Here is an 18,188-nt window from a genome sequence, read left to right on the forward strand (position 1 = left end):
AGAAGATTCAGCCCACGATTTACTCCCCATGAAGCGATAAAGAAAAGATCCAAGGCCGGGAGTGCTTATCACAGACCCTGTTCAAAATATATCTACACTGATTGAGCCTGGTCCTATGGCTCAAAACATTGAAAGCACATTTACTGAGTCCTTTCCAGTGATACACGAGATTTCAATCCCGTTACCTGAGTCCACCCCTATGGATCAGGATTTTCAAAGCCATATTGTTGAAGAATATGTTTTTCCTTCAGAAGGAGCTTAAGCTTCTGGAAGCTCTTTTGAAGCCCATGAGATGGATATTTCCAAAGGCAAAAGCAAGTTGCCTAAGTCTGATTTTGTGGACGTTGCTCTACTTCGGAACATAGTTTCTGATTTGGAACAAAGCTTTGCTGAAAATGATTTGATTATTGGAATGCATGACATTCAAATTAGTAAGCTTGAAAATGAGAACTCCATTAAAGATGAAAAGATTTTAGAACTTCAAGCAAATATTGGTGGTCTAAATGCTATATTATTTGACCTGAAACAACATTTACATCAAAAGTTTGGTGATGAATTTCAACCTTTGAGCTATGAAGGAGAAAGGATCACTGCTTCTAGTTCAGGTGCCACCAATCTAACTTCACAGTCTTCAAGTGAAAGAGTTGTAAGACCTGCTCCAGATGCTAACCTTGATTTATTGTTATATTCTGGTCTTGTTATTGCTCAAGAAGGAAGAGATAAGCAAATAAGGGTTGAGCAGCTGAAAGGGAAAATGCTCGTGATATTCAGACCAAAATGCTCCAGGTGATCACCCAGAGATGTTTTTCAGGGAAACTGGAAAGAAGTTTACATATAAATATGGTGATCATTCTGGTATTACCATGTGGGGATATGATGCTGATAAAAGGATATGGGCGGTGAAGCGGAAAAGTAGAAGTTGTTATTTAGATTAAAAGAAATTATTTTTTGGATAACAAATAATAATTTATAGCATAATTTTACATGTTAAAAAAAACTTATGATATCTTAAACACATTATACTAACAACTTAAAAACATGTTTTTTGATGGTTTTTGGAAGCTAAAAAATCATGTTATTGTTTATTATATTTATATAATTAATATATGTAAATATATGTGTAATTTATTAATGAAGGGGTCCCAATGGGGATTTCGGAACGAGGTTGCCTATCCCCGACCCCACCCTCGAAATTAAAACAGAGGTTAACCTTGTCCCCACCCTCGATTTTTTTTCCCAAACAGAAAAGGGTACCACGAGACTTTTTGACATCACTAATTTTATTTTTAATGTTGTTGTTTCACTTTGTTCTATGTTTTTGGGTGGGATTAAAATATGAAGGTTTAGTCCCATTTGACTTGCTCTTTGTTTCGTTTAGTTCTAGTCTCATATCTGTCAAACATTACTTCAAATGATCTTGTATTCTGTTACGTCCAATTCCACCTATGCCCCTAAGAGACTGCCGTTTGCAAACCAAGTTTCTATTGTACTCGCATTAACAGAAAAACTTTGAGAGCCTAAAATAAATAATTCAATAATTCAAGGACCTGTGCTAGAAAAAACATAGGTTTCAAAAAGAAGAACACGCACTATCTCTCCCCACTACTGCAAGTAGCGAACAAAAATGTCGACGACGGCGAAGAGAGATCTGGAAACCAGATCGCCGGCGACAATGTCATACCGGAGCAATTCTTCACCGCAGCCTTCGCTGCCATTGGTGGTCACTCTCAACTGCATCGAAGACGCGAGCATCGAACAGGAATACCTGGCCGGCATCGCACGTGTCGAGCACGTACCTCTGAGTCTACTAGCAGAGGCGAAGATCGAGTCTGCTGCAGCTGTTCTTCTACACTCTCTCGCGTTTCTACCACGTGCCGCTCAGCGCCGGCTCCGACCATGGCAGATCGTGCTATGCCTCGGCTCGTCTGATCGCTCCGTAGATTCTGCTATCGCCGCTGACCTAGGGCTTGGTAGGCTTGTACACGTGGACGTGTCGCGAGCCGAGGAGGTCGCTGATACTGTGATGGCTTTGTTTCTAGGGCTACTTCGGCGCACACACTTGCTTTCACGCCATGCGCTTTCGGCATCTGGATGGCTCGGGTCAGTTCAGCCACTTTGCCGTGGAATGCGGCGGTGCCGAGGCCTTGTGCTAGGGATTATTGGCCGGTCTGCTTCTGCCAAGTCTTTGGCTACTCGGAGTTTGGCGTTTAAGATTAGTGTGCTCTATCATGATGTCAATGAGGTATTATTTATTTATAATCACACTAGGATTTGATTCATTAATCAGTCATTCCTTAGCTATATTTCCTTCTATAATTGGAATATACTGTGAACTTTTACTAATACAGAGCGTAATTGATTCTCCAATGTTGCAATTGTCAGGCTTGTGTTCAGCTATAAAGTTAATAGAGGTCTAGGTTGCTTAAGATCAAATAGGCACGTTGCGTCACTTCATTCTAATGAGTCAATTGGGAATCAAGATTCTGCATTGATGGAACCTTTAGCTGTTCCACTGTAGATTGGTTATGTGAATTTGTTATTAGCCACAAGCCCACAACTGAATAAGTGTCATTTCTTTCACTCCGACACAGGTCAGGGTCCAGCGACCTCTTTGTTTTAGTTACCAGAGGGAAGATTTTGGTTGTAGCAACTAGCAATCGATTATGTTATTTTAGCTCCTTAAGCTAGTGTCTTGTTTATTGCAATTAAATAGACTTATTTAGCTAAACTCCAGAGTTCTGAAAGTAAGATTGTGTAGCCAGTAGCCACCCAGTTATCAGAGTTGCCTATCCAGCTTTGATCTTTCTCATTTATTTGATAGTTGTTTAACCATAATAAGCAGGATTGAACGATAATTAAGTAGGATTTCATGAAGTTTATTATGGATGTTAGTTTTTCATTTGAAAAAGTAACAGGAGACATTGCATCAAATTATCAACATCATACTACTATGGTCTTACTCGTACCATATGAACTTCAATTCTATCATAAATATAAAAGTATTAATATTACTATTCAACTTCTAAGATAAGCACTTAAGATCCGATTAAATGGTCTTAGCTTCACTTAGCCTTGTCCTTATGTATCATCTATATGATACATGATTAATGACATGTTGGTAACTTGTGCCTGGAATTACATAATGGAATTTTCTATAGGTAGTTTACAAGAGAAGGTAGCTAAGTGCATAGATGATAGATCTTCTGTTGCAATCTAATTAGGTATGGCAGTATTGCGATAGCCTACCTGGTTTTTGGAAATTTGACACTGAATTATTGTACTGCTCAAGAATAATGTATGGATAATGTGATATGGCTCATTTCTGCATTACAAGTGTGTGATTTATTGAGATGAGTATTTTTGTATCTTAGAGAGAAGGGTGTGGGTTGAAATTCAATCAAGATTCAACTGATAATAATATGCAGGCTGCAAAGTGAAAGCTTACTTTTACAAATTTTGTAGCATAATTTACCAGTTTAGATGTTAATTATTATTATTGTGAATAGTTATTACATTCTCCAAGGATATATAGTCGTATCATAGGCAATCGAGTCCATGTCAATAGAGATATTTTGGTATCATAAATATGGTTTCTACCTCTTTCTTATTCATATTTACATTTTGTAGGAAAAAGGAAAAAGATTAAGCAGGTTTCCTCCTGCTGCCAGGAGGATGGACACTCTCAACGATTTACTTGCTGCAAGTGACCTCATCTCACTCCATTGTGCCCTAACAAACGATACAATTCAGATTCTAAATGCCGAAGCCCTGCAGCATGTCAAGCCAGGTATTGTTTTTTGTTTTTTTCTTTTAAAAATATTCTATCATTTGAAAAGGATATAAGGATGCTTCTTTTTCTGGACTAATTACAAGGGTGTTGTTTATTTTATACAGGGGCGTTTCTAGTAAATACTGGTAGTAGCCAATTATTGGATGATTGTGCAGTAAAACAGCTTTTGATTGATGGCACACTTGCAGGGTGTGCTCTTGATGGAGCCGAAGGGCCTCAGTGGATGGAAGCATGGGTAAGATGAATAACCATAGGGTATGAGAAATCACACAACATGCAATGCAAACTAAAAGTATTGACCAATTAAAATTTGCTTAGAATTAAAGGTTTGCATGCACTAAATCGCATCGTACTTTCGTTGATTTGTTTTTTTAGCATTCTACCTTCATTTCCTCCTATTACAACGTTGCACTCTGAAAAATCTACCTATAAGAAACAAATTCTGAATGTATAATGTCCTTATACGAAACAAATTGAAAGTAAAATGCTATAATTTGGTACACTTTTCAAAGTACAGTACCTTAATAAGGAAAAAAAACAGAAAGTACAAAGCTGTAATAGAAGAAGATTAAAGTAGGTTGCTATAATACCCAAATAAATGAAAGTATGTTGCTATGTTTCTTGTAATAATACAGGATACTAACTATAGTTTTTACGAAACATGAACATACAGGTACGCGAGATGCCCAATGTTTTGATACTTCCGCGTAGTGCAGATTACAGTGAAGAAGTTTGGATGGAAATTCGTGAAAAAGCCGTCTCCATATTACAAACTTTCTTCTTGGATGATGTCATCCCCACAGACGCCGTTTCAGACAACGATGAAGAGGAAGACAAAACACTCCATGAAGATGAAGACGAAGTAAGTGATAAACAAGGAAAAGACAACAACACATTTCAACTAACAGATGATCTAAATATAAACAAAAAGCAATCATCGGCATCTTCAAGTCAACTGCCAGAGTCAACGTTATCACAAACCACTTCCCCTCAATCCGAAGTCAAACGCAGTAAAAAAGCTAAAAAAAGACATGCTCGTCAAAAATCCATGCATAAAGTTGGTGAAAGTTTAGAAAAAAAAGAAGATGATACTGCCATGAGTTCCAGTTCACAGTTTGCTTCCCCTGATGATGAATCAAGAAGTAAAAGAACACCAGTAAAATCTGGTAGTAAAAAGTCACTTGAGATGTTAAAAGATGGGTGTGTTATTTCTTTGCAAGCAAGAGATCGGGCTGCATTTCATGTGTCTAGGCAGAGAGCTCAAGGTGGTGGCTGGTTTTTGGACACGATGTTGAATGTGACCAAAAGAGATCCAGCAGCACAGTTTCTTGTTGTTTTTAGAAGCAAGGTTTGTGGTTGTGGAGTGTGTTTTTTAATTGATGTCACTTGATTTTTTTCTTAATATTTATTTGTTTATTGTGCAGGATACGATTGGCTTAAGATCTTTCACTGCTGGTGGAAAATTGTTGCAGGTGTGTTTCTACTTTGAATTAAACAAGAATGTAATTCTTATGATTAAACTATTGTTATATCAAGTTTTTCAACAAAAGGAACTAAGGAATGCCTGGAATCTAATAGAAAGATTTAGGGGGTTTTGTGTTAGTAGAATGTTTTCGGAAGGAATGGAATGTGTTAAAGGAATGGGAGTCTGAAAGAGTCATAAACTGTCAGGCATTTGGTTGGCAGGAAATAGGATGGAATTCAATAATTAATGTTTTATAATTTTTCAAATTCTTTTATATAAGTAAAATTGAGTAAGTTGCAATTTTGGTCCCTGAGTATAGCAAATTTGGCCCCAAAAAATTATCCTATTGCAATTTTGGTTCTTGTTTGAGTTTTTTTGTAATGTTTTTGTCTCTTTTCCAAGTAAAATGACTGAGTATTTTTGAAACCAAAATTGCCAAAAAAAGATATTCTTGGGGACCAAAAACGTTACAAGAACCTCAAAAACGTGCAAGAGAACTTTTAAGGACCAAGATTTCAAAATAACTGTTTAGGACCAAAGTTGCAATAATCAGCTAACCTAGAGACGGAAATTTTTTATTTACTCTTGAGATAATCATAATTTGTCTCCTGTTTGGTTGGCTGGAAATGAATGAAATTCAATAATACAGATTTGAGCAATACTTAATTTTTTGTTTTATGATAGTAGTTTAGATACCCATGTATTACACAAGTTGAATATTTAAATAGGAAGGAGTAAACATTAAGGATTTCTAAAAATGAGAGGGTGTTTCAGCTTCCCTAAATTGGAGACATTTGGGGATGAGCTGGAAGTTTAGATAGTTGGGAACAAAGGAAGGTGAGAAATGTCCCTAAAGTTATTTATTATAACTGAATCTTTGTTTCTGTTCATTTTAATATATAGTGAGGGTATTTTGGCCTTTTAATAAAAAAAATAAAAAATGAAGAATGGAGTCCTAGGAATGGGAATTCCGTGAAACAAGGAACTTGAAGGTTTGCGATGAAGATGAATTCTAATGGAATCATTAATTCATATTCCACAGAATAGGGTTTTAAATTTCAGTTCCCGTTGTCATCTATGCACAAAACACGCCCTCAGCTACGAAACAAAAGGAGCAATCATATTCATAGCTTGTTGATATAATTGAACTTCCCTTGAGACTTGAGAGTTGTTTGGGTTGGAGAATGAAAGCTTGATTAATTTAAGTTGTTCCATGACAAGGTTATATATAAATTATGTGAAGAAATATAACTTTAATTTCAACCATGCACAGATAAACAGAAGAATGGAATTCGTATTTGCTAGTCATAGTTTCGACGTGTGGGAGAGCTGGACTTTTGAAGGGTCTTTGGAGGAATGTAGACTTGTGAACTGTAGAAATCCATCTGTAAGTAGTACTAAAAATGTTACATCATCTGATAACACAACAATATTTAAATTTAATAATGTATTTGTATGTATGGAAATTGCAGGCTGTTTTAGATGTACGTGTGGAGATTCTAGCAACCGTAGGAGATGAGGATGGAATTACTCGCTGGCTTGATTAAACTAACCAAAGTAAACAACCCGACTTTGATTGGTGCATTCTTTGTACCTTACCAATTACCAATTACCATTTTGAAGGTAAAATTTGTGAAACTTTATGTTTTACAATTTACATTTACATACATAAAAGTTGTCACAGGCTGTAAGTCTGTCAAGTGTCCCTACTCCCTCCCACTTGTGATCCATCCCTGTTGTGTATGATTGATTTCATTACCATTCTTCTCCCATACCCAGTTGTTTATCATTTTATTCGTGTATTCTTCTTTGCCATGAGCTTGTTTGTAATACCTTTTTTTTTTCAATTTAGTCTTAAAAGTGTTTAGTAATTACTAGTATTATGTAACTAAAATGAACTTTTACTTTTGTTAATTGGGTCTTCTTAATTGATTATTACTTAATAACATAAACCGTTAAACCCTAAACTTATGTTCCTGCGATTGACAATTCACGATCAAATCAACCAGAAAAAAAAAAAAAGCAGGGTTGTTTCAGACTTCCAAATATAAGATTGTAATAAAATCCTCTACTTTTGCTTTATGTAATGGAGTTTCACGTTTCCAAAAGTCATAAAAGGGCAGCAATAAGCAAAAGCCTCCATTCTGGTTTTAATTTTTTGATTTTTTACTTATATTTTCGTTTCGTTTGGTTGCCTAACAATGATGTATTTATGTTTGTATTGTGTTGTGTTTAGTAAGGGTGTGTTCGGTGGTACTCATGCGGCTAACAACTTGCACTTGATTGTAGTGTTTGAAGGAATAAAATGATTAATTCATAGTTGTTTGTAATATATAGTAGAAAGATAAATAAAACTAAACTGATAAATCAATTGTTTTATTTAAAAAAAAATTCAATCAAGTAAAGATATATTCTTAAATAGATTTGTATTTTTTTGAACCAGCAAATATAAATATATAATCTACATCTAAACTAACACTTAATTCCATTTATGTCCATGATGAAACTTGAATTCTTAACCCCAGGGAAGGAGGGCACCACCTATATCCACGACGAGACTTAAATAGATTTGTATACAAACATATTTCATGTCGTTTAAATAGTTAAATTTATGTATCATTTTAAACTTTTGTTTATGAAAAAAAAATACCATAAAATCTTGAAATTCAATTATAAGAAAACTTGGTTACATTTGGAATTTTTTTTATTAATAGTTGAATTAGTGTTATTAAAGATTATATACGTAAAAATAATTTATAATTATGGTATAACATTCCATTCCATCAAAGAAGGAGAAAAAACCATTCCTTATGGAATGAAAATCGAGCAAGTAGAAGTAATCACATCCCGTGATATCTACTCCATTTTGTTTTTATGGCAAACAAATACATTTTTTTTTTCATTCCATGTTAATGTTATATTACATTTTCTATTTGATTATAACGTACCAAATGCCACAGTAATTTAAATATGTTAGAGCAATTGAGCTTCAAGTTGGTTATGAAAGGTGTTGGTAAAGAAATGATCAAGTATCTTAATGATTTTCGGATCGGGGTTGAAGTGGCACGTGAAATTGAGACCGTATTACATAGCGTCAACAAGGTGTTGAGTGAGTGTCATGACGACGAATCTCTTTCATGCTTATCGTTAACTTCTCCAATGTCTTTAACATTGTGGACAGATTTGTAAATTGAGGTGTCTTTCTATATCCTTGTTGGTAGAATTCTTATATAGTCAAGCAACAAGATTGTATCTAGGAGGCATACATATCTGGTCCACCATTGGGGTTCAACAAGGAGACCCCTTAGGACCGCCTTCTCTTTGCTCTTGTGTTGCAACTGCTCTTACATACTATTAGAGACAATGCAAACTTCTTCTCCATGCATGGTACCTTGATGATGGAACAATTATTGGAGATTCGGAGGAGATGGCCAAGGCGTTGGACATCATTAAGATGATTTGTCCAAAATTGGGCATTTAGTTGAATATCAAGAAAACAGAGCTATTTTGAGCCTCGTGTGATGATAGGAAGCTTCCTAAGGGGGTTTTCCTGGTTGGCATTGGGAGTTCGCCATTGGGAGTGAAACTTTTTGGGGGAGTTGTTAGTAGAGACGTTAGTTTCATTACCATCTTAGCCATAAAGAGAGTCGATAACACTGTGAATTTGATGTGCCTTCTTCCACAATTGTCTGACCCCCAGAGTGAACCCTTTTTGCTTCGGTCTTTTATGGGGTATTGCTAAAATTTTCTTTGGGTTGATGACATGTCAACCCATTCACATAGAGGAGATGACATTGCTCTTTGACAAAGGACTGCGTGGGGAGATTGAGGACATCGTGGTTTGTGGTGACCCTTTCTTCAGTGACATACAATGATGAATTATTTCCATACCCATTAGGTTTGGTGGGTTGGGTTTGTAGTCGACAGTAAAGACTTCCTCATATAAGACCACATCTTACGGGATAACGACATATGTGGTATGTTCTTATTATGCTTGTGCCTTGACTTCTCTTTGTAACAAGCTTTCGGGCATTGACTTTAACAATTTCACTAATAAGGACATCCCCTAAATCTCAACATACACTGGCGAGTGTCATTTTTAGTAAAATTGTCGAAGATATGAAAGTGCATTTCGACATTACGGTTCGATATACAACAGTTTTCGAGTGTCTATGAGCACTGGGGATGAGATTTAGAACCGAAAAACTGGATCGGAACCGGAACCGTTAGAACCGGAATATATAAAACAGGTTCCGGTTCCGGGTTTAAAAATTGGCTTTATCCGGGTTTGGGTCCATTGGGTCCGGGTAAACCGGGTCTAAAAACCAGAACCAGTGTTCGGAACCGGAACCACTTTTAGGACCGGAACCGGTTTTTGTGAAACATTTAAAAGATGCATATATCATTCGTTTCAATTCCGATTGACATGAGTTTTTTTTCCAACATGTAGTTTAGAGTTTGTACATGACTTTAGACTATAAATTTGCCATTTTTATTTTTATATTCATTGACTTACAATCCCCCAAAGTCGAGATATCAAAGCTGAAAGTTTTTAGTTTTTCAGTTTTTTTTGTATTCGTTGAAAGTTTTAAAACATGCATATCTAATTCGTTTGAAGTCGGATTGACATGTGGTTTTTTCCAACTTGTATTTTACAGTTTGTACATGAGTTTAAACTATAATTTTATCATTTTTGGTTGAACATTCAATAATTGAAAATTTTTCAATTTTTCAGCTATTTGTTTTTGTACTTTGTATTATGTGAAAATGTTAACACATGCATATCTCATTCATTTAAAGTCAGATTGACATGCGGTTTTTTCCAGAGTCTATTTTAGAGTTTGTACATAATTTTAGACTATAATTTTGTTAATTTTAGTTTCACATTCAATGAGTTACAGTCCCCCAAATTCAGGATATCAATATGTAAATTTTCAAAGCTCAACCCACTAAGTAGTAAGTAATTACTAAAAAATTATGGGTTTTTCATGTTTTTCGGTTCTAAACTCACTTTATCCGGTTCCAACCTACCTACTTTGATGTTTCCGAGTTTTTCAGTTCTAGACCCACTTTACCGGAAACCATACCCGGAACCGAACCGAAACCGGTTCCTATATAACGGTTCGGTTTCTGATTCTACAAAATCCTGTTAACCGGTTCCGGGTTTTCCGGTTCCGGGTTTGTACACACTTTCATCCCTAATGAGCGCCACATGCTCAAGATTTTCTTTTAGTTATCTATATAGATGGGCTTGACCAACATATGTCTCTTGTGGAGTATCGTACTATTCTTAAAGATCGGCTCATGATCCTAAATAAAAAAGCTTCAATACTATTGACTTATTTATGAAACGATTAGACATGTTATCAGGGATACAATCAAGCATCGCCAAACTCGACCATACGACGCTTGAGATGATAACTATGTTCGATTTGAGCTCAATGAGCCATATGGCCAAAAGCTTCAAAATACTTCAAGACTTTAAGTTTAGTTCTTATAATATACAATTCTACTCATTATATTTCGAAATACATATTTCTACTACAACTTGAAAAAAGCTTGATTCGTTTGCAACTCTTAGTGATGCTCGATATTTGTATCTTTAAAATCTCGATTCGCTTTTTGATAGAATTATTTATGTTCTTTTGTCTTCTGCTTAGATGTAAAAATTTTAATATGATTTTTTTTATCTCAATTAGTCTTGGTTACATCATAAAATGATAAAAATAACAAACTTAAAAGTCAATTGGTTTTACTTTGGCTATCTTTATATCCTTGTCATGGGCGAAGCTTTATTAGGGTGAAAGATTGCCCGTCGACATCCCTGCTTATCAGTTTATATATATATATATATTATATTTTCTACCCAAAATCAAATGTTGAAACTCCGCTCAGATGACTTTTTGCTCCTTCCAGCTTCTACTAGTGTTTAATACAATTTAGCAACTAAAAACCTCCCTCTATCTTGGGAATGAAATGATCAAATGATATTACAAGGAAGAAATAGGTCATTTTATAATACTTAAGGGACCAAAATCATATATTTTCCACATTTTATTTAATCAAAATCACTCTCTATCCACACGGCATAGCACAAACATACTTCCAATGGCGCTTCTGCAATCCTCAGCCTCTTCGTTCATCTCTCAATTCCCGGCGGTTTCTCCAGGCAACTCCGTACGCTTATCTCCACTGTGCGGGAACCGGTACGGTGGTTTGTCGGTCAGGGCGGAAGCGGCGGCTGGGATAGTGTTGGTGGACAAATCGGAAGCGGATAAGGTTAATCGTCTCAAAACGTCGTACTTCGAGAAGATTGTTCCTTTGCTCAAGGAAGAATTTAATTACACTAACATTCTTCAGGTATATCATTATAATTTCTATTCTCCGTTCTCTGTTGCACATAATGGTTAATATCTTCAATTTTACTTATGAAATTGCTTGTATAAACTAGCGATAATGCTGATTAGAGTGATTATAGTGTTAATGATGAAAACTAGTACTGAGTTTTACCTACCTAATTGAGCTTACGAGGAATCATGTATTCGATGTTTTAGTCTATGTGTTTATCTTTCTGTTGTGCATTAGGGCCAATATATTCAATATTACCTGTGAAATCGCTTTCAGAAAATAGGGAGAATGCCACTCACTTAGAGTGATGTGTAAGTTCTTAGCCTGTAGTTTTCTTTTGAAACTTGTGTGATTGTTGAAAATTAATATTGATTTCGCTCAACTTAATGAGGTTCAAGGCGTTTTGGCTGAATTTCAGATTATTTGTTAGTTTAATGTGAGTAATGTGTTATCCAGAAGTGCTGACATCTATTTGGAGCTCTAAACATTCAAAATTTGATCTATTTATTGTTCATCAGTCATCTAACACAAATTTGAAATTAAGAAAGTGGTATATAATTGTTTTTGATTTTATATGTGAAACATGGTATTGGTAGGTCCCCAAGGTTTCCAAGATTGTAGTGAACTGTGGTATTGGAGATGCTGCACAGAACAGCAAGGGTCTTGATGCAGCAATAAATGACATGGCACTCATCACAGGACAAAGGCCTGTCAAAACAAAAGCAAAGAATCCCATTGCCACTTTTAAGATCAGAGAAAATCAAACACTTGGAATCGCTGTCACCCTTAGGGGAAATGTAAGTTTCCTTTAGTTTTCAAGTGTAACCTCTCTCTAATAACAAAATGTTCTTGCATTTCTTTACCCATAAATAACAACACACAGTTACCGATAAGTAATGATAGCAAAATACGATACTTTACCCTTGACAGATGATGTACGCGTTTCTTGACCGATTGATAAACTTGGGTCTTCCTAGAACTCGTGATTTTCAAGGTGTGAGCCCTAACAGTTTCGATGGGCATGGTAACTACAGTGTCGGGTTAAAGGAGCAAAGTGTGTTCCCTGAGCTGAGTTATGATGCCCTTGGGAAACCACGTGGAATGGATGTCTGCATAGCAACAACCGCTCAAACAGACAAAGAAGCCTACAAACTTCTCGCTTTAATGGGGATGCCCTTCCGTGAGGGTGCGGGACCCACCGCTGTTGTTAAGCGCAAGAAGTTGAAATCTCACCATTTCAACACCAAAACCAAGCAAAAGTCACGAAAATGATCTTCTTTAAGTCATTATATATAATTACATCTTTGATTGCTTCTAAAACTTGATTTTTTTGTTGTGATTTAAATGAATTGTTGTAGTTTTTACCATGATGCTATAGCCATGTACGTACGCTCTCTATGTTAATTTAGTAACCCTCGCATGCTTATAAAATTCATTCATTTCGTACAAAAACCAATCAACTATCTAAAACCTCCGTTTTATTTTATCATTAAGGTCCCTCAACTTTACGTTTCACTTCTATTTAATATTTATGTGAAAATTATCTCATGAGGTCTTTCTTGTATTTTTTTTAGACATACCAACTAAAATGAATAATCACCATCTCTTTTGTCATAACAGAGGAACAGTCCGATTCATTTTATTGATTTTTCTTCTTCTTGTAAGTCTTCTTTTCATGTTGACAAAACACTTGTTGCTCAAATTCATACAATGCTAACCAAAAAAAAAAAAACTATATTAAAAGTTTATTTACGAGATTTAATGCATTTGAATATAGTTTGTGCGGCTTTCCAGCCTAATTGATCTGTTTCAGTTTCAGCTAAATATTAAATCTTTTCAAGTTAACCTATTAAACATAATAATATTATTAAAAGTAACTCACATATAAATTGCATTTTTTAATTCAAACATAAGATAATTTAAACTGAAGTTGCAAGTTTTATCCACTGAAATTGTTATTCCACTACCACTTAGGATAATGGGTTCTACTTAAGTGGATTGTGGATGGAATAAACACAATCCAAGCATTTGAAGTGGGTCCATATTACACACGCATGCTTAAGGAGTTAAGATAGGCATATGAAAATAAACCTCTTAAATAATGGGTTTGTGTTTCATACGAAACGGTATATTATATATTTTAGGCCTATCGAGAAACTTGTATGTCAATTCTTATAGCCAAAAAGAAAAGAAAGATAACAATCAATAAGTGACCACTTTTTATAAGTCTGTTGGTTGTTTTAGAACGAAATGGAAAATACTCATCACTAGTGACATGTACGGATCCAATAATTAATTGTTTGTGACATATAACTTTGATATATAAGGGTGCATGGAGCGGTGGGGTGCCGTGGTGGTGTTTGGGTTGGCGGTACCGACGGTACAGCTGATGTCATTGTTCCGAGACAAAACTGGTATTGCTCCGGTGGTTGTTTGCAGGTTGATGAACCTGTGATTCTTTCAAAGACAACAATTTTAAATGATTTTTTTTAATAAAATAAAAATTCCAATTATAATACAATCTTCTACCATTTTAAAACTACATATTTATTTCTTTCAATTCCATTACACTTTACTCAACTCTCTCTACATTTCAATTCAAAATTTGAAAATAGATGTCATTTAGGCGTGTTGTATTCGTAGAATTGTATGAAATTGAAGAAATGGTGTTGGCCATTGCATACACTGACACTTTTGAAAATAATCGTCATATTTTTGACGATTAGTTATGGATCATTTGAAGCAACAACTTGGAGGTTCGGATTGTTCAAAACATCAAATTGGCTCCAAATGGTAAAATATGCAACAAAAAGTAAAAGAGTTTAGTTTTGTTTTCACACACAAGATGAATACTTGAGAGCCCGAAGTTTCCATTGAATAAGTTTTAAATGCAACAAAAAAAAAGATTTTTGTTACAAGGCGGCGTGAAATATTTTAAAAATCACTTATCTATTTTTAGAATTTAAGTATTTATTTGTTTGTCGTTTGTCGTTTGTAGTAAGATTATTTAGTTATTTCGTTTGTTGTTTTAGGATTTAATTATTTTTATTGTAGTGTGGTTTTTAATTAAATGTTATTTTTAAAGAATAAAAAATATTATGTTTTATTTTATTTTACATTTTGTAATTTAATTAAATAAAAAATAATGATGTGTCAAATTAGTTGAGTGGGCTGGAAAAAATATCATTTACATGTATTGTAGTTTGGAAAAGATGAAAGAAAAAGAAGAAAAAAAAAACAATGTGAAACTCATATGTTAGTGAGTTGAGTGCATTGGAAGGGATCCACTCATTCCACCGTAACAACATGACTATATTCAATAACCAAACCGAAGGGTTTTATAGTCGTCTAATATCATGATATCCACTTGAGTTCAAGGCTAGTTTAAATGTGTGTGTAACTATGTAATGATGTATATAAGGGAGATTAGGCCGAACCATATCTAATGTGTCTATTGGTAAATTTGGTGTCAACTTACACTTTAATGTAATTATGATTATATGCTATGTGGACAGCTAGAAGCGGTCATATTGGTCTCTTAGGTGTTGGTTGTTTTTTCGAATCGAAACAAATGAAGTCTGCAAACTATATCTGCTATCTTCTGCAGTAGACGAGGTGGATTAAATAGATGCAGTCGTTAATAAGAAGTATGTTTGTTTTTAAACATCTGCAGATTACTGCAATAAACAAAATTAACTATATAATAATTAAAAATAAATCCAAGTAAAAGATTTATTTAGTTTAATCATATGCAAATCAAATATAAAGATCATTGTGATGATATGATTTTTAAAGATGTTTATAATAAAGAATTAAACATAATAGTTGCTAAATAACAATAAATAAACTTGTTCATCTAACTAAAAATTAACATGTCATTTTTGTTAAAATTTTAAAGACTAAGATTATTTTTCCTGTAAACTTCAATAACTTCAATAAATTTGGTAATTTTAAAGATTAATTTTATTCTTTACTAATATTTGGTTATAGACAATACAACATAAAAAATATTTATATGAACTTTACCAAATGGTTTTGAAATTAATTGAAATAATATAAAATATACTTAGGTTATTTACATATTTTTCAAATATTATTAAAATAATAAACATGTTGAAAAAAATTAAAACAAATCTGAGTTGAATAATATAATTTAAAATAACTAAGAAATGGTTTGAAGTGGATGGTTCAGTGCTGTGCCACACAATACACATACAAGAATTTTTAAGTTAGAAGTCTTTCAAAAAATAAATAGCTAGGAAAGACCAAATGTTACTAGTTAGAAGTGGTTGACCCTTAAACTATTTCCATTGGTGAAGGTCGTTACAAAAAAGAAAACAAAGAAAAAGCATAAAATCCACCGTCGGCATTGATGCACAGGCTGTTGGTATCATTTGGACAATTCTGGAGTAACATTTACTTTTATTTATCAAACAAATTTATAAAGAAAATATGTTTTATTTTGTTGACAATATATATATATATATATATATATATATATATATATATATATATATATATATATATATATATATATATATATATATATATATATATTTGGCTTAGTTGAGTTGTGTAGGTGGAAAAAAGATAAATTATTTTTTTAATATATAATTAAGTTGGTTTTGATTGTGAAATGGTCTATTAGTCTTCCATGAAGACAATTTTCATGCTTTTTTTTTTTTTTTTTTTTTTGTTAGAGGGGTTTCCTAATCATGTTATTTAAAAAAAATTATGCTTTAATTTTAATGATTTTGGAACGTATTATATTTTCTTGAACAAATTCATAGTTTCCTGAATTTTCCAATCCATATATTACGAAAATCTAGCATATCCCTAAACCCCCTAATCGGTTCGAGATATGTTTTTTCATAAGTTTTGAAGTTATGCTTTGATTATGTATATGATAAAATACATGTATGTAATAAAAAAACAATGCATTATTATCTTATTATGCTTTTGTCTAAAATTTATTGCGCAATATATAAAAATACGATGAAACATTGTATTTGTTTAGTAAATTTAAAAATATTGTGGGGCCATTTTGGAATGGGTGATCCGTGAAGTTTAGTGGGTCGGTAATAGTGTTAGGAAAAGGCACTTCACGGGTAGAATATAATAAGAAAGGCGGAAAAGGAGACACACCACTGACCATATTCAAATGGCCCCCACTAACTATATTTCTTCTAATCTAAAAATATTTTCTTGTTACCTACTATTATGACGGGTAGTTTCGTGGAATTCGAATTTAAGAATATTTAAAAGTTTTGAGTCCCAAGTAATTATCACTAAACCATATTAATAGTGATTTTAGGATTTCTCTTATTTAAATCGCTTGAATGCAAAGAACAACAATTGGTTTTATCATAATTTTAATTTTGATCAACAGCTTTATAAAATTATGACTATAAAATGTTTAAATTTTGCAAAATATTTAACTAATAAGTTGCGTTGTCTGGCCATTTACTTGTGGCTTCCTGATTTTCAAGGATAAAGGGACAAGGCTTGCAATATGTGATGTGCTAAACAATCCTATTCAGAATTACGTTGCAACTTATCTCTGTTTGGAACTTTGGGGATTCGAACTTGGGTCACTAGATATAGCGAGATTCTTACCAACGTTATTAAGACCAAGATCAAGATCTTGGTTGTAGTATCATATGATCCTAAAATGCTACAAACAAAAACCATGTGAATCTAAGTAGACTCAGTTTTGTAATAACATCAAACTTAAAATCATAAGATTGTATGTAAGATTGTAAGATATACAACGATCTAATCCCCCTCCATTTTTATTTTACAAAAAAGAAAAAGAAAAATTCATCTTTAGTGTATAAAAACCTATATAAAAAGTCTTTCCTAACTTTAGAAAATTAATCCAATATTAGTTCAATAATTCATCTATTGAGCTCAAAATTAAACATCACATATCACACAAAGTCACATGTAACCTCACAAAATGACGAGTTATTATTTTATAACCCCATTATTTCATGATTGTTGACAAAAAAAAAATTATGCGTACTATTTTTTTTTCATTACACATAATAATAAATGAGCTTTATAATAATAAGAACCTAATTATATTATAAAAAGAGAAAAACAATATTATATTATACAAAGAGAAAAACAATATTAACGATTCAAGTTTATATATTAGCTTTAAGATTATCATTATGTTCCAAATTTTATATAATTGCAAAGAGGTAGATAGAGATGCACTTTTTAGTCTTAAACTTTAAGATATTTCAACTAGGTGGCATTTTCGATTTATATCTATTGGTTTTCATATTTTTGTCCCATATTCTCTTCTGATACTCTCCATATTTACCTTCCTGTTTTAGTAGACTTTCTCTTTATGCTTTCTCGTTATATATTTTGTGGTTTTCTTTGTAATAGATTGATAGAATTGATAATCAACATCAACTTATATTTTTGAATTTATAATGGTATCAGAGTAGTGATCCTGCTGCTCCGACGAAACACATGGCCGACAAGGCATAAATACCACCAAAAGACAACGGCAACAATGTCGTTGATTACAACTCACCATATTACCTTCATCCTTCCGATTATCCTAGACAG

General features: G+C 33.5%; 2 protein-coding genes across 2 annotated transcripts; both read left to right on the forward strand.

Moving 5' to 3' along the window:
* The first annotated feature begins 1,566 nt into the window (after positions 1 to 1,566).
* AN (NAD(P)-binding Rossmann-fold superfamily protein) lies at positions 1,567 to 7,126 on the forward strand. Its single transcript, XM_078963649.1, has 7 exons — positions 1,567 to 2,242; positions 3,628 to 3,787; positions 3,895 to 4,025; positions 4,464 to 5,138; positions 5,215 to 5,262; positions 6,529 to 6,642; positions 6,728 to 7,126. The coding sequence occupies exons 1-7, from the start codon at positions 1,625 to 1,627 to the stop codon at positions 6,800 to 6,802; spliced, it is 1,821 nt and encodes a 606-aa protein (XP_078819775.1). The 5' UTR covers positions 1,567 to 1,624; the 3' UTR covers positions 6,803 to 7,126.
* Positions 7,127 to 11,322: 4,196 nt separating this feature from the next.
* Positions 11,323 to 13,038, forward strand: LOC145005862 (Ribosomal L5P family protein). The gene is made up of 3 exons (XM_078964979.1): positions 11,323 to 11,615; positions 12,200 to 12,400; positions 12,534 to 13,038. Exons 1-3 carry the CDS (start codon positions 11,364 to 11,366, stop codon positions 12,873 to 12,875), a joined length of 795 nt encoding a protein of 264 aa, XP_078821105.1. The 5' UTR covers positions 11,323 to 11,363; the 3' UTR covers positions 12,876 to 13,038.
* Positions 13,039 to 18,188: the final 5,150 nt, after the last annotated feature.

The sequence above is a fragment of the Lactuca saligna genome, chromosome 7 (assembly GCF_052625555.1).
Source record: "Lactuca saligna cultivar CGN05327 chromosome 7, ASM5262555v1, whole genome shotgun sequence".
NCBI lineage: Eukaryota > Viridiplantae > Streptophyta > Magnoliopsida > Asterales > Asteraceae > Lactuca > Lactuca saligna.

Excerpts from the sequence above, each read along its gene's own strand:
- AN (XM_078963649.1), top strand. The coding sequence starts at position 1,625 with ATGTCGACGACGGCGAAGAGAGATCTGGAAACCAGATCGCCGGCGACA. Across the intron at positions 5,139-5,214 it reads TTGTTGTTTTTAGAAGCAAG|GATACGATTGGCTTAAGATC; the intron begins GTTTGTGGTTGT and ends TTTATTGTGCAG. Across the intron at positions 5,263-6,528 it reads CTGGTGGAAAATTGTTGCAG|ATAAACAGAAGAATGGAATT; the intron begins GTGTGTTTCTAC and ends AACCATGCACAG.
- LOC145005862 (XM_078964979.1), top strand. The coding sequence starts at position 11,364 with ATGGCGCTTCTGCAATCCTCAGCCTCTTCGTTCATCTCTCAATTCCCG. Across the intron at positions 11,616-12,199 it reads ATTACACTAACATTCTTCAG|GTCCCCAAGGTTTCCAAGAT; the intron begins GTATATCATTAT and ends TGGTATTGGTAG. Across the intron at positions 12,401-12,533 it reads CTGTCACCCTTAGGGGAAAT|ATGATGTACGCGTTTCTTGA; the intron begins GTAAGTTTCCTT and ends TACCCTTGACAG.